Genomic DNA, 19716 nt, shown 5'->3' with positions numbered 1-19716 from the left:
TTTGTATAGGTAAGATGTATATGGCAAACACACCAAGAATTAGTAGGCCTATATATGTTGTATCGAGGAGTTTAAACATTTGGATTAAGTGGACAGGAAGGCAAGGAAGCCAATCTCCGTGTCCACCTTCTGGAATATCATTAAGTGTCTTCCCAAAACACAGCCACATGATCTTGACCGGTGTCGAACCGGCGTCCTTTCGACTGTCGTATCAGGTCTCACCACAACTCAGCTATGCAGCCGACACACACTACCATTGCTAGGTCTTGGCGTTTATTTATTGGCAGTATGTGATGTTGGCTGCATAGTCAAGTGGTGAGGCCTTTCATAGCGCTCAAGACACAATAGTTCGATACCTCTCTGAAGCATGCGGCTCTGTTGTGACAAGACATTAATGGCATGCAAAAAGTTAAGATTGCTGATCTTTAATCTGCTTTTAGTCTGTAGTTGCACAGAAATTAACCAATTCAAAACAAAGGAATGCGATTATTTGATGTTAATGTGTTATTATTTATTCACTATAGGCCTTCTAAGCTATTAATCTGAACCTTAGATGGTGTGCAAACTGCTTGTTAAAATGCAAGATGCATTTTTCAATGTTTAGTTTTGTGCTTTTATATCTTTATATATGCAATGAAATATTTCATAGTTTTTAGATAAAATATCAAAAAATCGATTGTTAAAAAGATGATAAGTTTTGAAACTCACAGCAAGCGGCAGAGTAGATGCCGGTGGATGTCCAGGACTACTACAGTCGGTCTCCTCTTCATATTGCATTTTTGTTTCAGGTGAAAATAACTCTTTTTCTTTTGGGCTTTCAGAACTTGGACTTGAACAAATTACAATAACATCGTCAGGAGAAACATAATATGGATCCGGTGCATCTGCAAGCTTTTGCCACAATGATGACCGAGAAAAATTGCGCCCGAAAAACGTATCTTCTGTTTCTTCTGGAGTATTGGATTTTGAAGAAAATGGAGTAAGAGTTGAAATTTCACTTTCATAAAGAGCAGAAGAATGTCTTTGAGTTGTTTTAGTATTAAAGAAATTGTTTACATCTACAACATTGTAGGGCATTGTAGAAGAATTATCCTTGTCCTGGTGGTAAGTGGAATGGAATGTAGAGTTTGTGCTTGATGAATCGTCTTCTTCCCCTTTATGAGAGGTGCTAATTTCAACTTCTTCCATAAACTTTTCAGTGATGAAATCAGCGTCGTATATTTTTCTACGTTTTTGAGGTGTTTCGTCTGTAAAGGATTCCACCATAAAATTTGATGTGTTTAGATTGAAGTCTGATATTTGAAAACGTCGTCTGCGACTTCGCAAAGGATTCATAGAATGTGAATGTTCCTGATACGAATCAGATGTTTCAACTGTTGGTTCTTCCAAAGAAGATTCTCTTTCACTACTTTCTTCCTGCTTTGGTAAAAGACGGTGATCAGGAGAAAGGGAAGATGTTGCTGCTTGCTCAGAAGAGGTCTGTCTCTTTGGTGAACGATTTGATTGACTATCTCCTGAAGTGGAGTTGTCATCTTTGGAGGAACACTTCTGGTAAGGATCGGATTTCTGAAATTTGTTTTGCTGCAACAAGACATTTCTTTCGAGATCTTGCCTCGGACAAACTTCTTGTAATATTTCTTTAACTTGGCTATTGCAACCGGCATTAGAGCTTCCTGGAGCAGTTTGCTCTATAAACGGATAAATATCTTGGTCTGAGGAAGAACCTAAACTTTTGAAACCATATCCACAACTCTCCTCAAACGGTATTTCACCAAGGGCTTGTTTTGTTAAATCTAAATTCAAATTACAGTCCTCAATCACGCGTACAAAGTCCAGTAATGGAGAACAATTCTGATCCACATGTACATCTGAAGTAAATTCGTCTTGCTCTGATGTCAAATGCAAAGATGAAACTCCAAGATTCAAACCCAAGGCTTTTTTTAATGCCTCGCGAAAGATTCTTTTATGGCGTGTGTTGTCTACTCGACGTGAAGGCGCAGGGCTATGTTTTGAGTTAGAAACAAAAGAAGGCGAAACAATTGCTGCTTTTGTTTCACCAACTATTGGAAAACGACTGTTGTTAGTTTGAGAAGGATTAGAAGGAATGAGATGACTAGAAGTATCTTTGTTTTCTTCTCTTTGATAATCATTTTTAACTGTACCAAATGGTCTTCTTTTTACAAAAAAATCATTAATTCGTTTCCGAAAGATCCAAATAATAATCAGGAGAAAAACAGCAGAAAAAACTCCACCAAGTATTGGAAATACAAGTATTTGTGCTGAAGGCATGGTATCTTCATCCTGCAATTCAACTAAATGACTCATAATTTTTTACATGCAGAACAATTCTAATACTGGATGAAGATAATAAATCAAGATAATTCGAGTTTAACACAAATGAAACCAATCTAAAAAAGTACTTGAATATTATTTCACACAGACCTACTTTACTATTTTGCCTAACAGAAAATATCCACATGCTGTTATATAATAATAACTACATGGCTATAATCGCGCCATGTTAAAAACAATGCTTGGTGCCGATGCTGACACAACTGAAAGTAACACCGAGTGCGATTGGTTTATACAGTGCATGCATTGTTAATATAATATCGCAAAGATTTTTCTGCAACAGCGCAATCGTGTTTGGTCAGCTTAAAATTTGCTATCCATTGAGATGCCTTTCAATTTCGTGATATGTTCGATGTTGCCAAAATAAGAGTTAAACTGACTGGTAAAGCGGTGGTCGAATAAATTTGTGGCAGAATACGGTGCGATACTGATGAGCCCAGCCCTATGGGCGAAACACGTGTCTATCGCTGTCAATTCTTGCTACAAATCGGCTGCCGAGAAACATATTGTTATCCTTTTGTTGACATTTTCTATTGACAAAAATGTAAAAAAAAATGATTTCTGGCTGCTGCGAAAAAAATGTACGATAAATCAAAACACAATGTACAGTAAAACTGTTGAAAAGATTACAACGACCCACACTTCAATTTTTATTTTTTATTTGTGCATTGCACTGTACAATATGTACACGGGCAATCTTATCCGATGCAAATAAATGTTTCCAAATTATACCTTAGCATTTTGTTCGTCTGATTCCAATCCTTGCCCACTCTGGATACTTCCGACGGTGTGGTCGAGGTCAGTGGTGGTTCTGAAATTTTAAATCTTGTTATAAGACAATCCCAGAAAATTTATGAGATTAAGTGAAATATTTTTAAATGTTAGTATTTTTCAATATTAAGCAATTATGCTAAAAATACTATTTGGAGTGAAAATGACTAGCGGGCCTGACAAATATCTCAGGCGGGCCGCAAGGCGGCCAGCGGGCCCCAAGTTGGACATCCCTGATTTAGACCAACATACTATAAAATTTGGAATTATTTCGTTATTCATTTTTTTAAAACCAGTCATTCTTTTTGACATATTTAAGTCAGGGTATCACTAATACAGTACATTTACCGAGAATAAGTTAACGTTACCATGGGTTTATACTCAACAACTGATTTCCTTATATGGCAAGTGCACAATTAGCTAATAAGCTTGCTGGGTGACCTGCAAGTTCACCACAGTAAATTGATAACCACAAAAAGAGTCGTAAAACTTAAAATAAAGTTTACATGAAAAAAGGTGATTAACGCTTACGTGGAATTGAGGGTGTTCCAACTTTCAATGCACAAAAACCACACAAAGAAACAAAGATACCCATGGCACTTGAAGAGATGTAAAAACATGGCAGCACTGATAAAAACAATCCATAAAATCTAAAAATCTGTAAATACTTAACATATAGCAATTCTTTTAAACCTTTCACCAATGGACGTGTTTGCTGTTTGGACTAGTATAGGTAAAGTATAGGTTTTATAGTATAGGTATAGTATAGGATATAAGTATAAGTATAGTATAGGTTTTTCTGTTTGAACTGTGGGTACACAGTAAAACAGTGACAAGAGAGCTGTTTTCTTTCCCTTAAAAACAAAAACAACAATTCGTGTAAAACGGAAAACAGTTCTGTTAAAAAAGAATGCCTGCAAATCACTGAAACTGGTCGCGCAGTTCACTATCACGCTCTTCAAATAATTCCTACGGCAAAAGTGACTGGTTCACAAAAGGCAGAGTCTGCGAGTTTTGACTACCGTCTTGTTTCACTTATCTTTCTGCCGACATTTGAAAGACTGAGTTATATTTACCAGCTAATTTAAAAACCTAAATTTAATGCAATAAAAATTTTTGAGGATTTGAATAAACGTAGGCTATTCCTAGATAGGGATAACTTGTCTCCCCGAGGATCAATTTACAGCTTGCCTGATACCCCTTTGCGTTAGTCGACACTTTTCTCCTTAATCTGAGAAAGAGATATTCATAATTAAACACGACATTAATCACACCAAGAAACAACATACAGGACCCTACTTGTCATATATTGTAACCACAATACGTTTTGTAAATAGGCTACAGTAGAAAGCTTTTTTTTTATCACTATTCTGATGAACTGGAATAACTTTGTCCGCACAAAAAGAAACTATAAACTGTCTGCAACCTGCAAGGTAACCAAGACTCTGTCAAATACTGTATAACATTTAGATTTGAGGAAAATACTCGTCTTTGTAATCAGGATATCTGTGAAAGCCAGAAGCATAATCGTAGCTGCATTGAAGCAGTGAATTGAGCAGCAAGAAAATACAACTGTGGAAGTCGAGCAGTTGTCAAGCAATTATTGAACCCAGCTCAGTGGCCGAGGGGTTTCGTCTTTGACTCTTGTACCAATAGATCGAGGATCGATCCCAGGTCAAGTTATACCAAAGACTTTGTTAACGGTACCGATCGCGTTAATTTTTGCATGACGCAGTGAGGATAATTCGAGTAATAATGTGGTGACATGTTAAATCTGATTGTAATCAGTATCCTTGCACATGTCAGTACGCTCAGTAACAATTCGACGAAACGAAGCTCCCAGAAGGGGATCTGGGGGGCCTCCACCAGAAGTTTTTTTAAACTAAAATTGTTCATTTTAAGAGTTCTTTCAGACATATCCATAACAAAACTCTGTCAAATGATGTTGCAACAAAAGGTAAAATGTTTATTCAAAATATTTCGGGGGAGGGGGGGGGGTAATTGCCCCCTGATTACGCTTCTGCTTGTAACAACGTTGTTTGCTTAAATTGGTAAACATGAGTCGGAATAACAATGCTATCAGATGATAAATGTTACACAAAATTTTAATAGCTGCAGTTAGTTTGAAGCCTTGGTTGAGACCACAGAATTATCCAAATTACCAATTAAGTTCAGTTTGTCGTTCGTGGTTAACCAATTGAGGTGATCCTATCATCACAAAACTATTGTGACAATATCATCACAAAACACTTAAATATTGATCTGGACTGTAGGGAAATACGCTTGAGATGTATTGTTTAAAGCCAAAATATTTTGAAATTTCGAAGTTCGTTTCGTTTCGTTTCGACGAAAAATTCCTGGTGCTAGATTAATTTTTAAATTTCGTCTAGACTCTGAGGCAATCTAAACAGCCAATGTTTTGTACAAGTGACCATAAAAAGTTCAAAAGCACAGATCGGGTTTTAACTTCAATGGAAGCATAAAACAAATGTGACCTGACATTTTAACATCCGGTAACGTTGATTTATTGAAAACAGCTTGCGTTTATTTGTATTTGGTTTGCATGCCATTTAAAGCTTTCTGCATTGTTAAAGGCGTTTGCAGCGCAGGACTGATTATGATTTCACAAATTTGTTGATTGTGTGTTCCTCAAGCAAGGTAAAGGATTTCAGCATATAAGGTGGTAGGTTGAACGATGGAATTTGAAGTTAAGAGCGAAGGTGACAAAAGGAGTAATCCACGTAGCCTTTGAGAACATTCGAGTGTAGATTTCATAGTTGAAATGTAGCGGAAGCCTTTAGTTACTGACAGATGTTGCTTTTCAAAAGTTGATATTTTGTCAGGTTGTAGTTTTTTTAAACCGATGAATGTCTGAAAGATTTTGAGTTTAATTGCGCTAGACTAAAGCTTAACCGCCCAAAGAAAAAAGCATGGTGCACCGTTTTGCATTTCGTTCAAAGTAAACTCACCAAATTATCTCGGATCCCACAATCAATTGAACTTGAGATGTACTGAATAGAAACGTATTAACCATTACGGCTTTTGGTAGGTTTATGACTGGTGCACTGGCAATAGTTAGCAGTAGCTAAGGAAAGAACTGGTGAAATTGCCTTGAGTAGCAGCTACCTTGACGTTTCTCATTCATTTTTTTCATCACCTGCTAACGATAAAAGTGTTCAGATCGCCTTAAATCATGAAGGGTTTGTACAAGACTTAACACTTTCAATGTTTAGTATTAGCTCCAGGTTTGCTTTTAACGTTTTTAATAGTCAACCAATAAGTGATGGTTTTCTTCGATATACAGCTTTTGTGCGTGCTTTTTTGGGCATATCTGCTGTCCGAGATCTATGATGCTTTGTGAGTATTTTACAACACTTCCATGCATGCACGTGTTTAGTAAGGTTGCGTTGTGCACCAAGCTAGCTGTTCATGTCCTTTGTTTCCTAACATTTCAACAACGCAGCGCAGATTTTCTAAGCACCACTGTATTTAATCAACGGACCTAGTATTACTCCATGCTACGCACCGTGTTACTTACTTGCACTCGCAAAGAGGATGTCATGTGTGATGCAGTGTCTCCTTGAAGTATAACATGGTATAGTGTGACGACAATCAAATAGCGTGTTACCTTTGATTTGCGGCTATCATCCTGACATGTTTTGGGTCCAGTTAACTGTACTTTCACTTAGTTTGCACCAGACTGGTTGCAAAAGGACACAAATTCGCGTACATCGCTTTGTTGTACATATGACATCCTCCTACTTTGTTACAGGCCTTCTTCTCCTTCATCGAACTTTACGACACTTGGCAGTCAGGGACCACTTTTTTCTTTCAACCCCGATTTCATGACACAAACGGTGAGTTTTTTCTGTGCTTGCTTTGCAACGCTGGTGACTGATCGCATTCATCAATTGGAAAGTTAAAGGCTTATCTGAGATTTTGCAGGTTACTTTACGCACTACATTTTAATTGGTAGCCTGAGGCATTTCATGTGTGATTTTCGCTGTGAGATCCTGCTTTAAACTAAGTTTGTAGAGGTGTTGGTGGGTCAGGTCTTCCACATGGCCTCAGTGCATTATAATACTTTTGTAATAACGTACTCTTTCTAACTTTATTGAGCACAGTTACTTAACTGCTGGATTTCCCAACTGCGTCCGTTAGTGGTTGCGTTTATACTCGGTAAACGGCTTCCACTCCCCCTTAAGCTTCCTAGTTTGGGTGGCACCTCTCTTAAATATTTTGTTTTTCAGATGGACGCCGGTTGGAGTTGGTACCCGGAGATTGTCTTCTTCTCCGTTGTAACAACCATTGGATGTGCTCTCCACTTCCTCTTGCCTATCGATTACTGCTACAGGAATGCACACTTCCAGGTTTTCCTTCAGATGTCCTTGCTTCCGTGCCATAGGGTGGCTTTTGCATTCTCATTCAATCTTTTAGACCAAGGCAACACCCCAAGTGTTATTGCTGCCAGCAATGTTGGGGGTAATACTCTCAATGGGTCAGGCGTTGGTTCTTCGCAAAATGTTTTACCACTTACTGCCGGCTCTGCTTCTTCACGCAACCAACCACCCGCCTCTGCAGAAAGACCTGCCCTTGGTTCTTTGGAAAGCCTCTCATCGGTTCATTCCAGCTCTGCTGTTTCACGCAACCAACAATGCGCCGCTCCAGAAAGACCTGCCCTTGGTTCTTCGGAAAACCCCTCATCGGTTCATTCCAGCTCTGCTGTTTCACGCAGCCAACAACTTGCCGCTGCAGAAAGACCTGCCCTTGGTTCTTCGGAAAACCCCTCATCGGTTCATTCCAGCTCTGCTGTTTCACGCAACCAACAATGCGCCGCTGCAGAAAGACCTGCCCTTGGTTCTTCGGAAAACCTCTCATCGGTTCATTCCAGCTCTGTTTCACGCAACCAACAACGCGCCGCTCCAGAAAGACCTGCATTTGGTTCTTCGGAAAACCCCTCATCGGTTCATTCCAGCTCTGCTGTTTCACGCAACCAACAACCTGGCGCTCCAGAAAGACCTGCCCTTGGTTCTTCGGAAAACCCCTCATCGGTTCATTCCAGCTCTGTTTCACGCAACCAACAACCTGGCGCTCCAGAAAGACCTGCCCTTGGTTCTTCGGAAAACCCCTCATCGGTTCATTCCAGCTCTGCTGTTTCACGCAACCAACAACCCGCCGCTCCAGAAAGACCTGCCCTTGGTTCTTCGGAAGACCTCTCATCAGCTCATTCCAGCTCTTGTGCTCCTCGTCAACAACAGCGCGGCAATCGAGAGGAATCCGGAATGGAATGTTCCAGTGATCCCTCACCAGCTTTCACCAGTTCTGATAGCGATCGGGTAAACTCGGAGGCACCAAGCGCTTCTCGTGTCCGTGACCCTTGCTATAGTACCGCAACCTCTTCAGCTCGGTCAGGGCCAGGCCAGGTCAGGCTTTCCAGTAGTGTCCAATCCTGCACATGCCCCTGTTGCCAAACACGAAGACGGGATTTGTGTGACCTGATCGCCACATGGCTGCGAGAGTTGACGATTCGTCTCTAACGCCACATCTTGGCTCAACAGTGTTCCTGCTGCCAATGTTTGCACATTGCTGCTTTTATCCTTGCCATTTTTATTCTGCAGCTCGTACCCACCAGCAGTCTAACCAAACGTAGTTAACTTGGTGTGAAGACCTTGTTTGCTATCAGCAGTTTTACTGGAAATGAAGCTGATACCTCGCGCCTTCGATGTCTGTACACGTAATTATAAATTGTTCGAATTTTATCTCGTATCGTGAAACTTTGCAGTTTGTCGTTTTTATCCAATAAAATTAACTTATGACATTCTGGTGCTTGCATCGGTCTTCTGCATGAGAATTAAGAGCGACGTCTTGTCCATGTGCACTCAAGTTCGTACATTTAACCCATATCTTCCTAGCGTCAGTTTAAACTGACGCTAGAAAAAATAACTTCACTCATACATAAAACATCATATAGGTCAAAATACCGTTTCCAGCGGCCCAAGAGAAAACTATCTACACAAATAACGCTTTGAAATGATTTTGACATTGCATAATATAATTTAATTAATAAAAATACCTAAAAAATCCTTTTTATTATTTTAAATATTTTAAACTATATAGTGGGCGCATTTGACAATCAAAAATTTCCAAAATTGGTTCTTCAGCAGTCAAAATAAGTTGCAGTTGCAGAAAAAGTTTGTTTGACTGACTCCTGACATCCGATCTGCTTAAGTTAGTTTAAACTGACGCTAAAACCCTCCGTTAAAGACTGTTGAAGAAGTCAACAAGCTAGAAAGAGGAGCATCAGACATTGCTGTTCAAACGTCATCCAATGCTGCTTCGCCTGCTTCCTGACCGACATATGGTCCATATGATCATGGAACTTGTCAGGAATCGAAGCTTCACCCTCACCACCGGCAACCCACGGCGAAGCAGACTGAGACGCCTGAAAAACGGCGTCCCACAGGGATCGGTCCTGGCTCCACTTCTTTTCAACATCTACACCCACGACCTGCCAACCACGGTCTCCGCAAAATACGCTTATGCGGACGATCTGGCAATTCTCCACTCCACAAAGTCGTGGGAAAATCTAGAAGACACCTTGAGCCAGGACATGCAAACCATCTCAGCTTATCTCCAGAACTGGCGACTGAAACTCAGCGAAACCAAAACTGTGGCGGCAGCTTTCCACCTACACAATCGGGAAGCTGATCGTGAGCTACATGTCCACAACAACGGAAAACCTCTGTCCTTCTGCCCCGAGCCAAGGTATCTTGGGGTGACATTAGACAGATCGCTCACATACCGCCACCATTTGGTGTCACTGCGCAAGAAACTGACATCCCGCGCTGCATTACTGAAGCGCCTGGCAGGCTCTAGCTGGGGGGCGAGGGCTGACACTTTGCGAATAGCAGCCTTAGCCCTTGTCTACTCTTCAGCAGAGTACTGTGCACCTGTCTGGTGCCGCAGTGCTCACTGCCACAACATCGACACTGCCATAAACAGCGCCCTGCGCACAGTGACCGGATGCCTGCGTCCCACACCATTGGACAATCTCCCCATTCTCGCTGGCATCCAACCTGCTGAGCTTCGTCGCGAAGAAGCCACTCTGTCCCTCGGTCGACGGGCACTGGAGCCTAATCATCTTCTCCACCACAAGATCTCTGCCTTCCCAAACGGGCATCCCCGCCGACTGAAATCAAGACACCCATTCGTGCCAGCCGCTCGGCTTCTGATCAACGAAGCTGACGAACAAGACATCTCTGCGGCTACTTGGGCGGACCATAAATGGCATTCTGAATGGAGGTCAAGCACCACCAGACTCCATTCATTCATCCCCGACGCCGACACACGCCCCATCGGCCTGACACTACAGAGACAGGCATGGGTGCGCCTCAACCGTCTCCGTACGGGCGTCGGGCTTTTCCGCTCAACCATGCACCAATGGGGAATGGCTTCTTCCTCCTCCTGTGAATGTGGTGCCGAGGAACAGACCGCAGACCACATCATCAATGACTGTACCATCTTCAAGCCACCTAACGGAGTGGAAGGTCTGCGCGTCATGGATGATGAAACTAAAGACTGGCTGCTCTCTAGCAGCCTTCCAGTGTAGTCCGGGAACATCGTGAATCTGGGGTGGTAAAAGGATAGACCCTCGGCCCCAGAAGCTCAGACGACGACGACGACGTCATCCAATATTACAGCAGTTCGGTGGAAAGACAACAAAGTTGTGAATGTTCTTTCAACGTTTGTAGGAAAAGAATCCCTGAATACAGCAAAACGCTACAGTCAGAAAGAGAAAAAGAGTATAGCTATTCCCCAGCCAAATGTTGTTGGGGTTTACAATCGATACATGGGTGGAGTTGATCGGATGGATCAAAACATATCATGCTACATGATCAATTTACGAAGCAAGAAATGGTGGTGGCCTCTGTTCCGTTTTTGTGTAGATATCGCAGTTAACAATGCGTTTCACTTATACCGGCTTCCCAAGTTGGACAGTGGAGAGAGTCGGATGGATGCACTTGGCTTTAGAAGAGCAATTGTGGAAGCGTATTATCACCTTCATAGGAAGGAACTTCCACCTACCCTATGTCCTGGAGCACAAGCAACTCCTCGAAAGCATGTGAAACAAAGCTCTGGTGACCATTTGGATAGTCGTCGTCGTCGTGTGAGCGTCTGGGGCCGAGGGTCTATCTTTTTACCACCCCAGATGCACGATGTTCCCGGACTACACTAGAAGGCTACTAGAGAGCAGCCAGTCTTTGGTTTCATCATCCATGACACGCAGACCTTCCACTCCGTTAGGTGGCTTGAAGATGGAGCAGTCATTGACGATGTGGTCTGCGGTCTGTTCCTCGGGATAGTGAAGAGGAAACAGCGTCGCTGTGCAAAACGAGGATGCACTGGAACATCTTTATTTTACTGTGAAATTTGCAATGTTGCTCTTCATCCGCAATGCTTCAAAGCCTACCATTTTGAATGGTCATTGAACATGAACTGGTGCTTGGATAGCTTAGATTTTTGGCAAATTAACACTGACTTCGAGTGCAATGTGTTTGATTTTTGACTTCATGTTCTTTCTAATACATTTGCATTTTGATGAATAACGCGTCACGCAGAAAAAAGAAATCTGTAAAATTTTGCAACTATATCTTCCTAGTGTCAGTTTAAACTGACACACATAAAACTGGCCTTATATTTCCGGTTAAACACAAAAGTGTGCAAAAATTCGGCCGAATCTGTTCAACTTACCCTGGCCTAAAACTAAAGTGCAAACAAGATATCGAAAAAAAAAAGATTTCAGGATGATATGGGTTAAGTCAATCTTTCCCTCTATTTGAGTAGGGCGGTACAGTATCTTCAATAGGTTCGAGGTGCGGCTGCTCTTCTCGGGGTATTACGTGTTAATTGCTTTAAAACGAAGCAAGCTCGAACTAGCTACTTGAGTGGAAAAGGTTTTGCTTATTTAACCCAACTAAGATTTTAACACTTTTGCTTCTCGCATTCTAAGTTCTAAATGCTTTTGGCAACACTTGTCAGCGACTCTGCTTTGCGCGGTAGGCACTTTAACATTACCCACTCGTCGAAAAGCGTACTCGCGATTCAGCTGATTTCAGTCATGTGACTCGACACGTGATATTCTGATCGAAAAATTTTGATACAAAGAAATTTAACTGAATGCTTCGCTACAATCTGAGTTGCCTAATGGTTAGGGCAGAGGAGTACTAAATTCGATTTTGTGGGTTCGATTCCCACCCTCTGCTAATACTATTTTTTCTTCTGCTACTGAACTGAGTGCAAGAAGGATCTTAATGACTGCAATCAATGGAGTTTATAAGGAAAATTGTGACTAAAACACAAAGCAATTTCACATTGAAAAGCAGGCACTCTTCGACGAGTGGGTGATGAAGTGCCTACCGCTTTGCGCAAGTGTTGCTGCGCCATCCCACGGGTTGTTGCTAGGGTGGCTCGTTTTTGAACTTTTTTTTTTAATTCTCTCGGGGTAGTGGGGAAATGGTGCCAATGAGTGAGAAAACAATCATGACAAAATTTGAGATTTGTAACAAATTGTCTTCAACCTCCTCATGGGGCCCAAAAATCGAAAAATGGGGTCAAAAACCCAATTTTTTTCAAAAATATTTTTAGTTTGGGTAGATACAATATTGTTTAGATATATCTAAATAACCTAAAAAAAATTGAAGTCATTTGAATTATTCCTTCAGCTTCCTCACAGCTTCTGCAAATTTTCATTTTGCTGAAAAATTTTGCATTTTTGTTTGTGGTTACATAACTACAAACTTCGTCAGTGATATAAATTCTACCAAATTAACCCAAATTCATTAAAAAATGACGCAACAGCTCAGGGCAGGTCTATAAAGAGAAATACAATGACGTTTTATAGCTGGCAAAATGTCTAACGCAATTATGTATCATGTAACCACCCACAAAAATGCAAAATTTTCAGCAAAATGGAAATTTTCAGAAGCTGTGAGGAAGCTGAAGGAATAGTTCAAATGACTCCAATTTTTTTTCTTAGGCTAATTAGATATATCTAAACAATATTGTATCTACCCAAACTAAAAATATTAAAAAAAAATGCGTTTTTGACCCCATTTTACGATTTTTGGGCCCCATGAGGAGGCTGAAGACAATTTTTTACAAGTCTCAAATTTTGTCATGATTGTTTTCTCACTCATTGGCACCATTTCCCCACCACCCCGAGAGAATTAAAAAAAAGTTCAAAAACGAGCCACCCTATAATGTTGCTGTACCAGGAAAAAATGTTACGTTTGTGTAAATTCCTTGAAGATGTTCATTTGCAGGTCGTGCACAACTCCTTGGTTCACGTCCCGGTGCGGTTGTTGTGATGCAGAATATAAGTCTCTTTGTACTCATACTTTTACAGCTTAAAAAACGTTGGTAGCTCTGCATGAAAGATGATAATAATTCTTTCACACTAGTTGGGTGCAAAATAACGTCAATAAAAAGTTTCCATAAGTGTTGATTTTCCGCCGACTATCGCAGTTCTTTAGGATGAAAATCGAAACGTCATGAAACAACGAAATCGTTTCATTTCATCTGATGTGTTCATTTGGAGTTGAAGCGATCCCTTTAGAGGACTATTGGAGCAGCTAGGAGAGAGATGCCAAGTCGGCTCTTCAAGATGTGGTATATAATTAATTAATAAAACCATATACCATTAATTTGCAGTAACCTAGAACAGTGATATTCTATTGAAAAACATTGAACTAGACAGCGAAAGATCTGGTGTTTGATTCCTTGTGCAAGATAAATTTCATACTCTGCGATATCCCAACAGTTTGAAAAATTACCGATTGGCTTAGAATTCATATTAGGATCGGGCCTCGCACATGGGTGGCTGCTTTTTGGTGGTGTTTGCTGTATGCATAGAATGGGAGCCCAGCCAGTAAATGGCTTAGAATGGAATTGAAGATTAAATGTTGTTTATCAAACATATTTTAGTTTTTAATTTTGTACACTTGTCATCCCACAAAAACAAGCAAACATGTCGAGTTTGGAATTCTTTGGTGCATCTGCCAACAATGATTGTTATTATTAATTGTTTAATTCGTTGCTGGTCCGAAAAACATCAGCAAAAGTATTTTAGTGGCAGCATAGGCTACTTTTGCATTATCCATCATACCCACAATGTGAACACATTATTACCTCTACTTGAGCTCATCGCTTTACACAAAAACAAACTCGTTTCCGTTTTTGGAGTAATCGAAAAACTTGACCTGGAACTAGAATCCAGGCTTATTGAAGTCAGCATCAGTGTGAGATGCTGATCCGGTAGTTAGTGGTATTGTCCTCTACATGTGAGACTTTGCGTCACAGCATATAATCTCGCGCTTCATTCACTCCAAGTTTGTTGGAAATTATGTTTGTTACATTATGGTTTATTTATTGTCGTTGTACAGCTCCGAAAGTCTTTTAGTGACAGGGCTCATGTTTAATTTTGTATCATATTTACGATGTTATCAAATTATTACAAGATTTATTCTCACTGCGTTATACAAAAAAGAACACAATTGTTCCCGTTTCTAAAGTTCTTGGAAAGACCCGATCTGAAATCGATCAAAGCCTTACCAGCATTAAAGCCGAAGGCGAAACGTTTCGGCCACTGAACTGGTCTCCAAGCTTTTAGTGAACATTGTTTGTTGTGTTGGGGCTGCTTTAGGTTATTTTACATCGTTTCTTTTTTGCAATAATTTAAGTGGAGGTGAGTTTTTAAAAGACTTTATGCTGCATTTCAATGATTGGCAGCTGATTTTGCATTCCAACTTTATTTTGTAGAAAAGTAAGGTGTTTTTGCATTGTTTCAATGTCTGCAAACGTTAAATTGATTTCAAAAGAGCAATTTTTTTAAGCTGAGTTGGTACACACAAGTTTCTCAAGGCAAAGTCGCATTGTTAAATAGATTTGGAAGGTAGAAGAAATCTTGGTGTAAAAAGTTCTTGTAAAAAGAACTGATGACGTTTGGGGCTTTCAAACACGCATAACGTTTCGTTTGAAAGGAGGAATATGAAATTTATTTCGTAAACTTGATAAACGTAGGGATCAGTTTAAAATATTTTACTTCGAACTAGCTTTTTAAAGATTAGTAGAAGGAAGTCGCCTGTTGAGTTGTAGGCTACCAGTGTAGTTTTAATTGTTTCATCTCATGGCGAGTTTTTGAACCGAAATATCTTTCTACGGTCTCTACAGTACACCAACACTTCAATTAAGCATTATCCACAAAAGAGTTCATCTACACTTCCACCTGTGTGTTAGGAACACCAATGGAATGCAAAAGCAAGAAATAATTTAAGAATATTTCCCAGTATTCGCATTAAGCAGCCGAGCAAAAGTAGGTGCAAACTGTTTCAATGACGCACAGAAGTCACGTGATAATGGAAGTATTAAGTACCTCGTTATCTTTTGGCCAGTTTTTAAATATATTTCTTGGTAAACTGTGTTAAAACTATTGGGTATAGCAGTCCATGGACAGTTTAAAATCAAGAGATTAACAGTTATTACCAGTTAAATCGCGATATGCAACAGAAGAATTTCAAAGGTTTCAAAAAAAGAATTTCAACGGTCCTGGCTTCACAGCCACTACCTATCATTTTCTTTTTCTGTTTGAATTAACATGTAGTCTAAAAGGTCGTCGTTAATATTATAGTGTTCACATTTTTCTCAAATTTATTGATGCTTTTGTATCTGCTTTACGGGGATCCCCGATTGACTATACGTTTGTACGGTTTAAAGTAATCGCCTCTTTTTTTTAATGATTAACAGTTAGCCTGCTTTTTTGCAATTTAGACAACTTCGTGTGTTTTGATGGCCTCGTTGATAAACAATGATTGCGGTTCGGGCACCACTATAATGGGATTTCAATTGTTTTATTGAGAAGCATAGATATATCTACTTGAAAAAATTGGCAATAATTAGAAGCAGGTAGGGGAGAAACTAGTGAAATTGCCTTCAGTAGCAGCTACCTTGACGTTATTCATTCATGTTTTTCATCACCTGCTAACGATAAAAGTGTTCAGATCGTCTTAAATCATGAAGGGTTTGTACCCGATTTAACACTTTCAATGTTTAGTATTAGCTCCAGGTTTGCTTTTAATGTTTTAAATAGTCAACCAATAAGTGATGGTTTCCTTTATTCGCTTTATTATGCAGCTTTTGAGCGTGTTCTCTTGGGCATACCTGCTGTTCGCGATCTATGATGCCTTGTGAGTATTTTACAACACTTGCGTGCATGCACGTGTTTAGTAAGGTTACGTTGTGCACCAAGCTAGCTGTTCACATCCTTCGTTTCCTAACATTTCAACAACGCAGCGCAGATTTTCTCAGCACCACTGCACCTAATCAACGGACTTAGTATTACTCCATGCAACGCACCGTGTTACTTACTTGCACTCGCAAAGAGGATGTCATGTGTGATGCAGTGTCTCCTTGAAGTATAACATTGTATATTGTGACGGCAATCAAATAGCGTGTTACCTTTGATTTGCAGCTATCATCCTGACATGTTTTGGGTCCAGTTATCTGTACTTTCACTTAGTTCGCATCAGACTGGTTGCAAAAGGACACAAATTTGCGTACATCGCTTTGTTGTACTTATCGCATCCTCATACTTTGTTACAGGCCTTCTTCTCCTTCATCGAACTTTACGACACTTGTCAGTCAGGGACCACTTTTTTCTTCCAACCCCGATTTCATGACACAAACGGTGAGTTTTTTCTGTGCTTGCTTTGCAAGGCTGGTGACTGATCGCATCCATCAATTGGGAAGTTAAAGGCTTTTCTGAGATTTTGCAGGTTATTTTACGAACTACAATTTAGTCGGTAAAACGTTTAATGTTTGATTTTCGCTGTGAGATCCTGCTGAAAACTAAGTTTGTAAAGGTGTTGGTGGGTCAGGTCTTCCACATGGCTTCAGTGCATTATGATACTTTTGTAATGACGTACTCTTTCAAACTTTATTGAGCACAGTTACTTGACTGCAGGGTTTCCAAACTGCGTCCGTCAGTGGTTGCGTTTATACTCGGTTAACAGCTTCCACTACCCCTTAAGTTTCCTAGTTTGGATGGCACCTTTTACATAGCCTACTTTGTTTTTCAGATGGATGCCGGTTGGTACCCGGAGATTGTCTTCTCCGTCGTAACAACCATTGGATGTGCTCTCCACTTCCTCTTGCCTATCGATTACTGCTACAAGAATGCACACTTCCGGATTTTCCTGCAGATGTCCTTCCTTCCATGCCAAAGGGTCGCATTTGCATTCTCATTCAATCTTTTAGACCAAGGCAACACCCCAAGTGTTATTGCTGCCAGCAATGTCAGAGGTAATACTGTCAATGGGTCAGGCGTTGGTTCTTCGCAAAATGTTCCACCACTTAGTGCCAGCTCTGCTGTTTCACGCAACCAACAACCCGCCGCTCCAGAAAGACCTGCCCTTGGTTCTTCGGAAAACCCCTCATCGGTTCATTCCAGCTCTGCTGTTTCACGCAACCAACAACGCGCCGCTCCAGAAAGACCTGCCCTTGGTTCTTTGGAAAACCCCGCATCGGTTCATTCCAGCTCTGCTGTTTCACGCAACCAACAACCCGCCGCTTCAGAAAGACCTGCCCTTGGTTCTTCGGAAGACCTCACATCAGCTCATACCAGCTCTGGTGCCCCTCGCCAACAACAGCGCGGCAATCGAGAGGAATCCGGGATTGGATCTTCCAGTGATCCCTCGCCAGCTTTCACCAGTTCTGGTGACGATCGGGTATACTCGGAGGCATCAAGCGCTGCTCGTGTCCGTGACCCTTGCCATAGTACCGCAACCTCTTCAGCTCGGTCATGGCCAGGCCAGGTCAGGCCTTCCAGTAGCGTCCAATCCTGCACATGCTCCTGTTGCCAAACACGAAGACGGGATTTGTGTGTCCTGATCGCCACATGGCTGCGAGAGTTGACGATTCGTCTCTAATGCCACATCCTGGCTCAACAATGTTCCTGTCCATGTTTGCACATTGCTGCTTTTATCCTTGCCATTTTTATTCTGCAGCTCGTGCCCACCAGGAGTCGAACTAAACGTAGTTAACTTGTGGTCTAATGACCTTGTTTGCTATCAACAGTTTCACTGGGAATGAAGCTGATACCTCGCGCCTTCGATGTCTGTACACGTAATTATGAATTGTTCGAATTTTATCTCGAAATCGTGAAACTTTGCAATTTGTCGTTTTTATCCAATAAAATGAAATTCTGGCGCTTGCATCGGTCTTCTGCATGAGAATTAAGAGCGACGTCTTATGTATACGTACTTAAGATCGCACATTCAAGTCCAGCTTTCACTCTATTTGCGCTACTGTATCTACAATAGGTTCGAGGTGCGGCTGCTCTTCTCGGGGTGTTAGATGGTCATTGATTATAAACGTAGCAAGCTCGAACTAGCTACTTGAGTGGGAAAGGTTTTTACTTTAACCCAACTAAGATTTTAACATTTGCTTCTCGCATCCTATGTTCTAAATGCTTTTGGCAACACCTGTCAACTACCATGCTTTGCGCAAGTGTTTAGAAACGGTTTAACTTGTCGCAGATGCACCATTCATACTATCAGTTTACGGTCGTTACATTTTGCTCGCCGATATGTTAACATAAGCATTAGTTTACACCTAACTGCTATCAAAAGTTAACCCAATTTTTCAAAAATACTATTCAATGCCATTAGCACATTTTACTACTACTACTTTAAAAGGCTTTTTAAATTACTTTTACTGTAAATACACATTTCACTATTGCAGTTTTTGAAAGTTAACGGCTTTAGTAACTTGTGCGAGACAGCAGACATTTTAACAAATGACGGATAAAAACCTTTGGCAACAGCAACGTACTAGCGTGGGCCATCTTTGACACTCCAACAGAGAAAGGTCTAATCGAAACCAATGACTTATTGAATTCAATGACATCTTACTATTTTTATATACTGCACATTTTTTTTTTGTTGCTGTAAAAAGGTAGAGGTGATCCCATACTTAATTCAAGTATCGGGTATAAGAAGATAAGGTTCTCATTGTAGCCTTCGGCATTAAGGAGACTAGGGTGGCCAGTTCCTTTCTCTCGGCCGCCTTTCCTGTAGCGATTATGCTCACCCAATTTATTACACCCTATAGGTAAAGGTAAGCGGTGTTTTCAACAACCAGCTGAAGCCGGGAGTCGAACCAAATTTGCATAATTGGAAAGCCAACGTCTTATCTGTTGCGCCATCCCACAGTTAGTTTGCTGTACGTGTCAGGAAAAAATGTGACGTTTGTGTAAATCCCTGGAAGATGTTCATTTGCAGGTCGTGCACAACTCCTTGGTTCACGTCCCAGTGCGGTTGTTGCGATGTAGAATATAAGTCTCTTTGTACTCATACTTTAACCGCTTAATAAACGTTGATAGCTCTGCATGAGAGAGAGAAATAGCTTTATTTGCCAATCAGATTCTATAATAGTACGATATACAATAAGCTTACATCACAATAACAAACAGTTCATGAACATAGAGGAACGCATAAGTACGCTCAGTGTTAACAAATTCAATCTGATTAACCAGGAGCA

General features: G+C 40.8%; 2 protein-coding genes across 3 annotated transcripts; both read left to right on the top strand.

Annotated features, from left to right (window-relative positions):
* Nucleotides 1-6354: 6354 nt before the first annotated feature.
* Nucleotides 6355-8941, top strand: LOC145774493 (uncharacterized). Its single transcript, XM_082585751.1, has 3 exons — nt 6355-6480; nt 6896-6980; nt 7374-8941. The coding sequence occupies exons 1-3, from the start codon at nt 6407-6409 to the stop codon at nt 8658-8660; spliced, it is 1446 nt and encodes a 481-aa protein (XP_082441877.1). The 5' UTR covers nt 6355-6406; the 3' UTR covers nt 8661-8941.
* A 7005-nt stretch (nt 8942-15946) lies between these two features.
* On the top strand, nt 15947-18376 carry LOC145774819 (uncharacterized). 2 transcript variants are annotated; one of them, XM_082586135.1, is made up of 4 exons: nt 15947-16083; nt 16312-16364; nt 16780-16864; nt 17256-18376. In XM_082586135.1, exons 3-4 carry the CDS (start codon nt 16853-16855, stop codon nt 18102-18104), a joined length of 861 nt encoding a protein of 286 aa, XP_082442261.1. In that variant the 5' UTR covers nt 15947-16083; nt 16312-16364; nt 16780-16852; the 3' UTR covers nt 18105-18376. The 2 variants fall into 2 exon arrangements, with proteins under 2 accessions (XP_082442261.1, XP_082442260.1); XM_082586134.1 differs by lacking the exon at nt 15947-16083 and having other exon boundaries at nt 16230-16364.
* Nucleotides 18377-19716: the final 1340 nt, after the last annotated feature.

Source organism: Aplidium turbinatum, chromosome 7 (genome assembly GCF_918807975.1).
Source record: "Aplidium turbinatum chromosome 7, kaAplTurb1.1, whole genome shotgun sequence".
Lineage (NCBI taxonomy): Eukaryota > Metazoa > Chordata > Ascidiacea > Aplousobranchia > Polyclinidae > Aplidium > Aplidium turbinatum.
The sequence above is the reverse complement of the archived record's forward strand: the minus strand, read 5'-3'. Positions and strand labels throughout refer to the sequence as shown.

Excerpts from the sequence above, each read along its gene's own strand:
- LOC145774493 (XM_082585751.1), top strand. The coding sequence starts at position 6,407 with ATGGTTTTCTTCGATATACAGCTTTTGTGCGTGCTTTTTTGGGCATAT. Across the intron at positions 6,481-6,895 it reads TCCGAGATCTATGATGCTTT|GCCTTCTTCTCCTTCATCGA; the intron begins GTGAGTATTTTA and ends ACTTTGTTACAG. Across the intron at positions 6,981-7,373 it reads CCGATTTCATGACACAAACG|ATGGACGCCGGTTGGAGTTG; the intron begins GTGAGTTTTTTC and ends TTTGTTTTTCAG.
- LOC145774819 (XM_082586134.1), top strand. The coding sequence starts at position 16,282 with ATGGTTTCCTTTATTCGCTTTATTATGCAGCTTTTGAGCGTGTTCTCT. Across the intron at positions 16,365-16,779 it reads TTCGCGATCTATGATGCCTT|GCCTTCTTCTCCTTCATCGA; the intron begins GTGAGTATTTTA and ends ACTTTGTTACAG. Across the intron at positions 16,865-17,255 it reads CCGATTTCATGACACAAACG|ATGGATGCCGGTTGGTACCC; the intron begins GTGAGTTTTTTC and ends TTTGTTTTTCAG.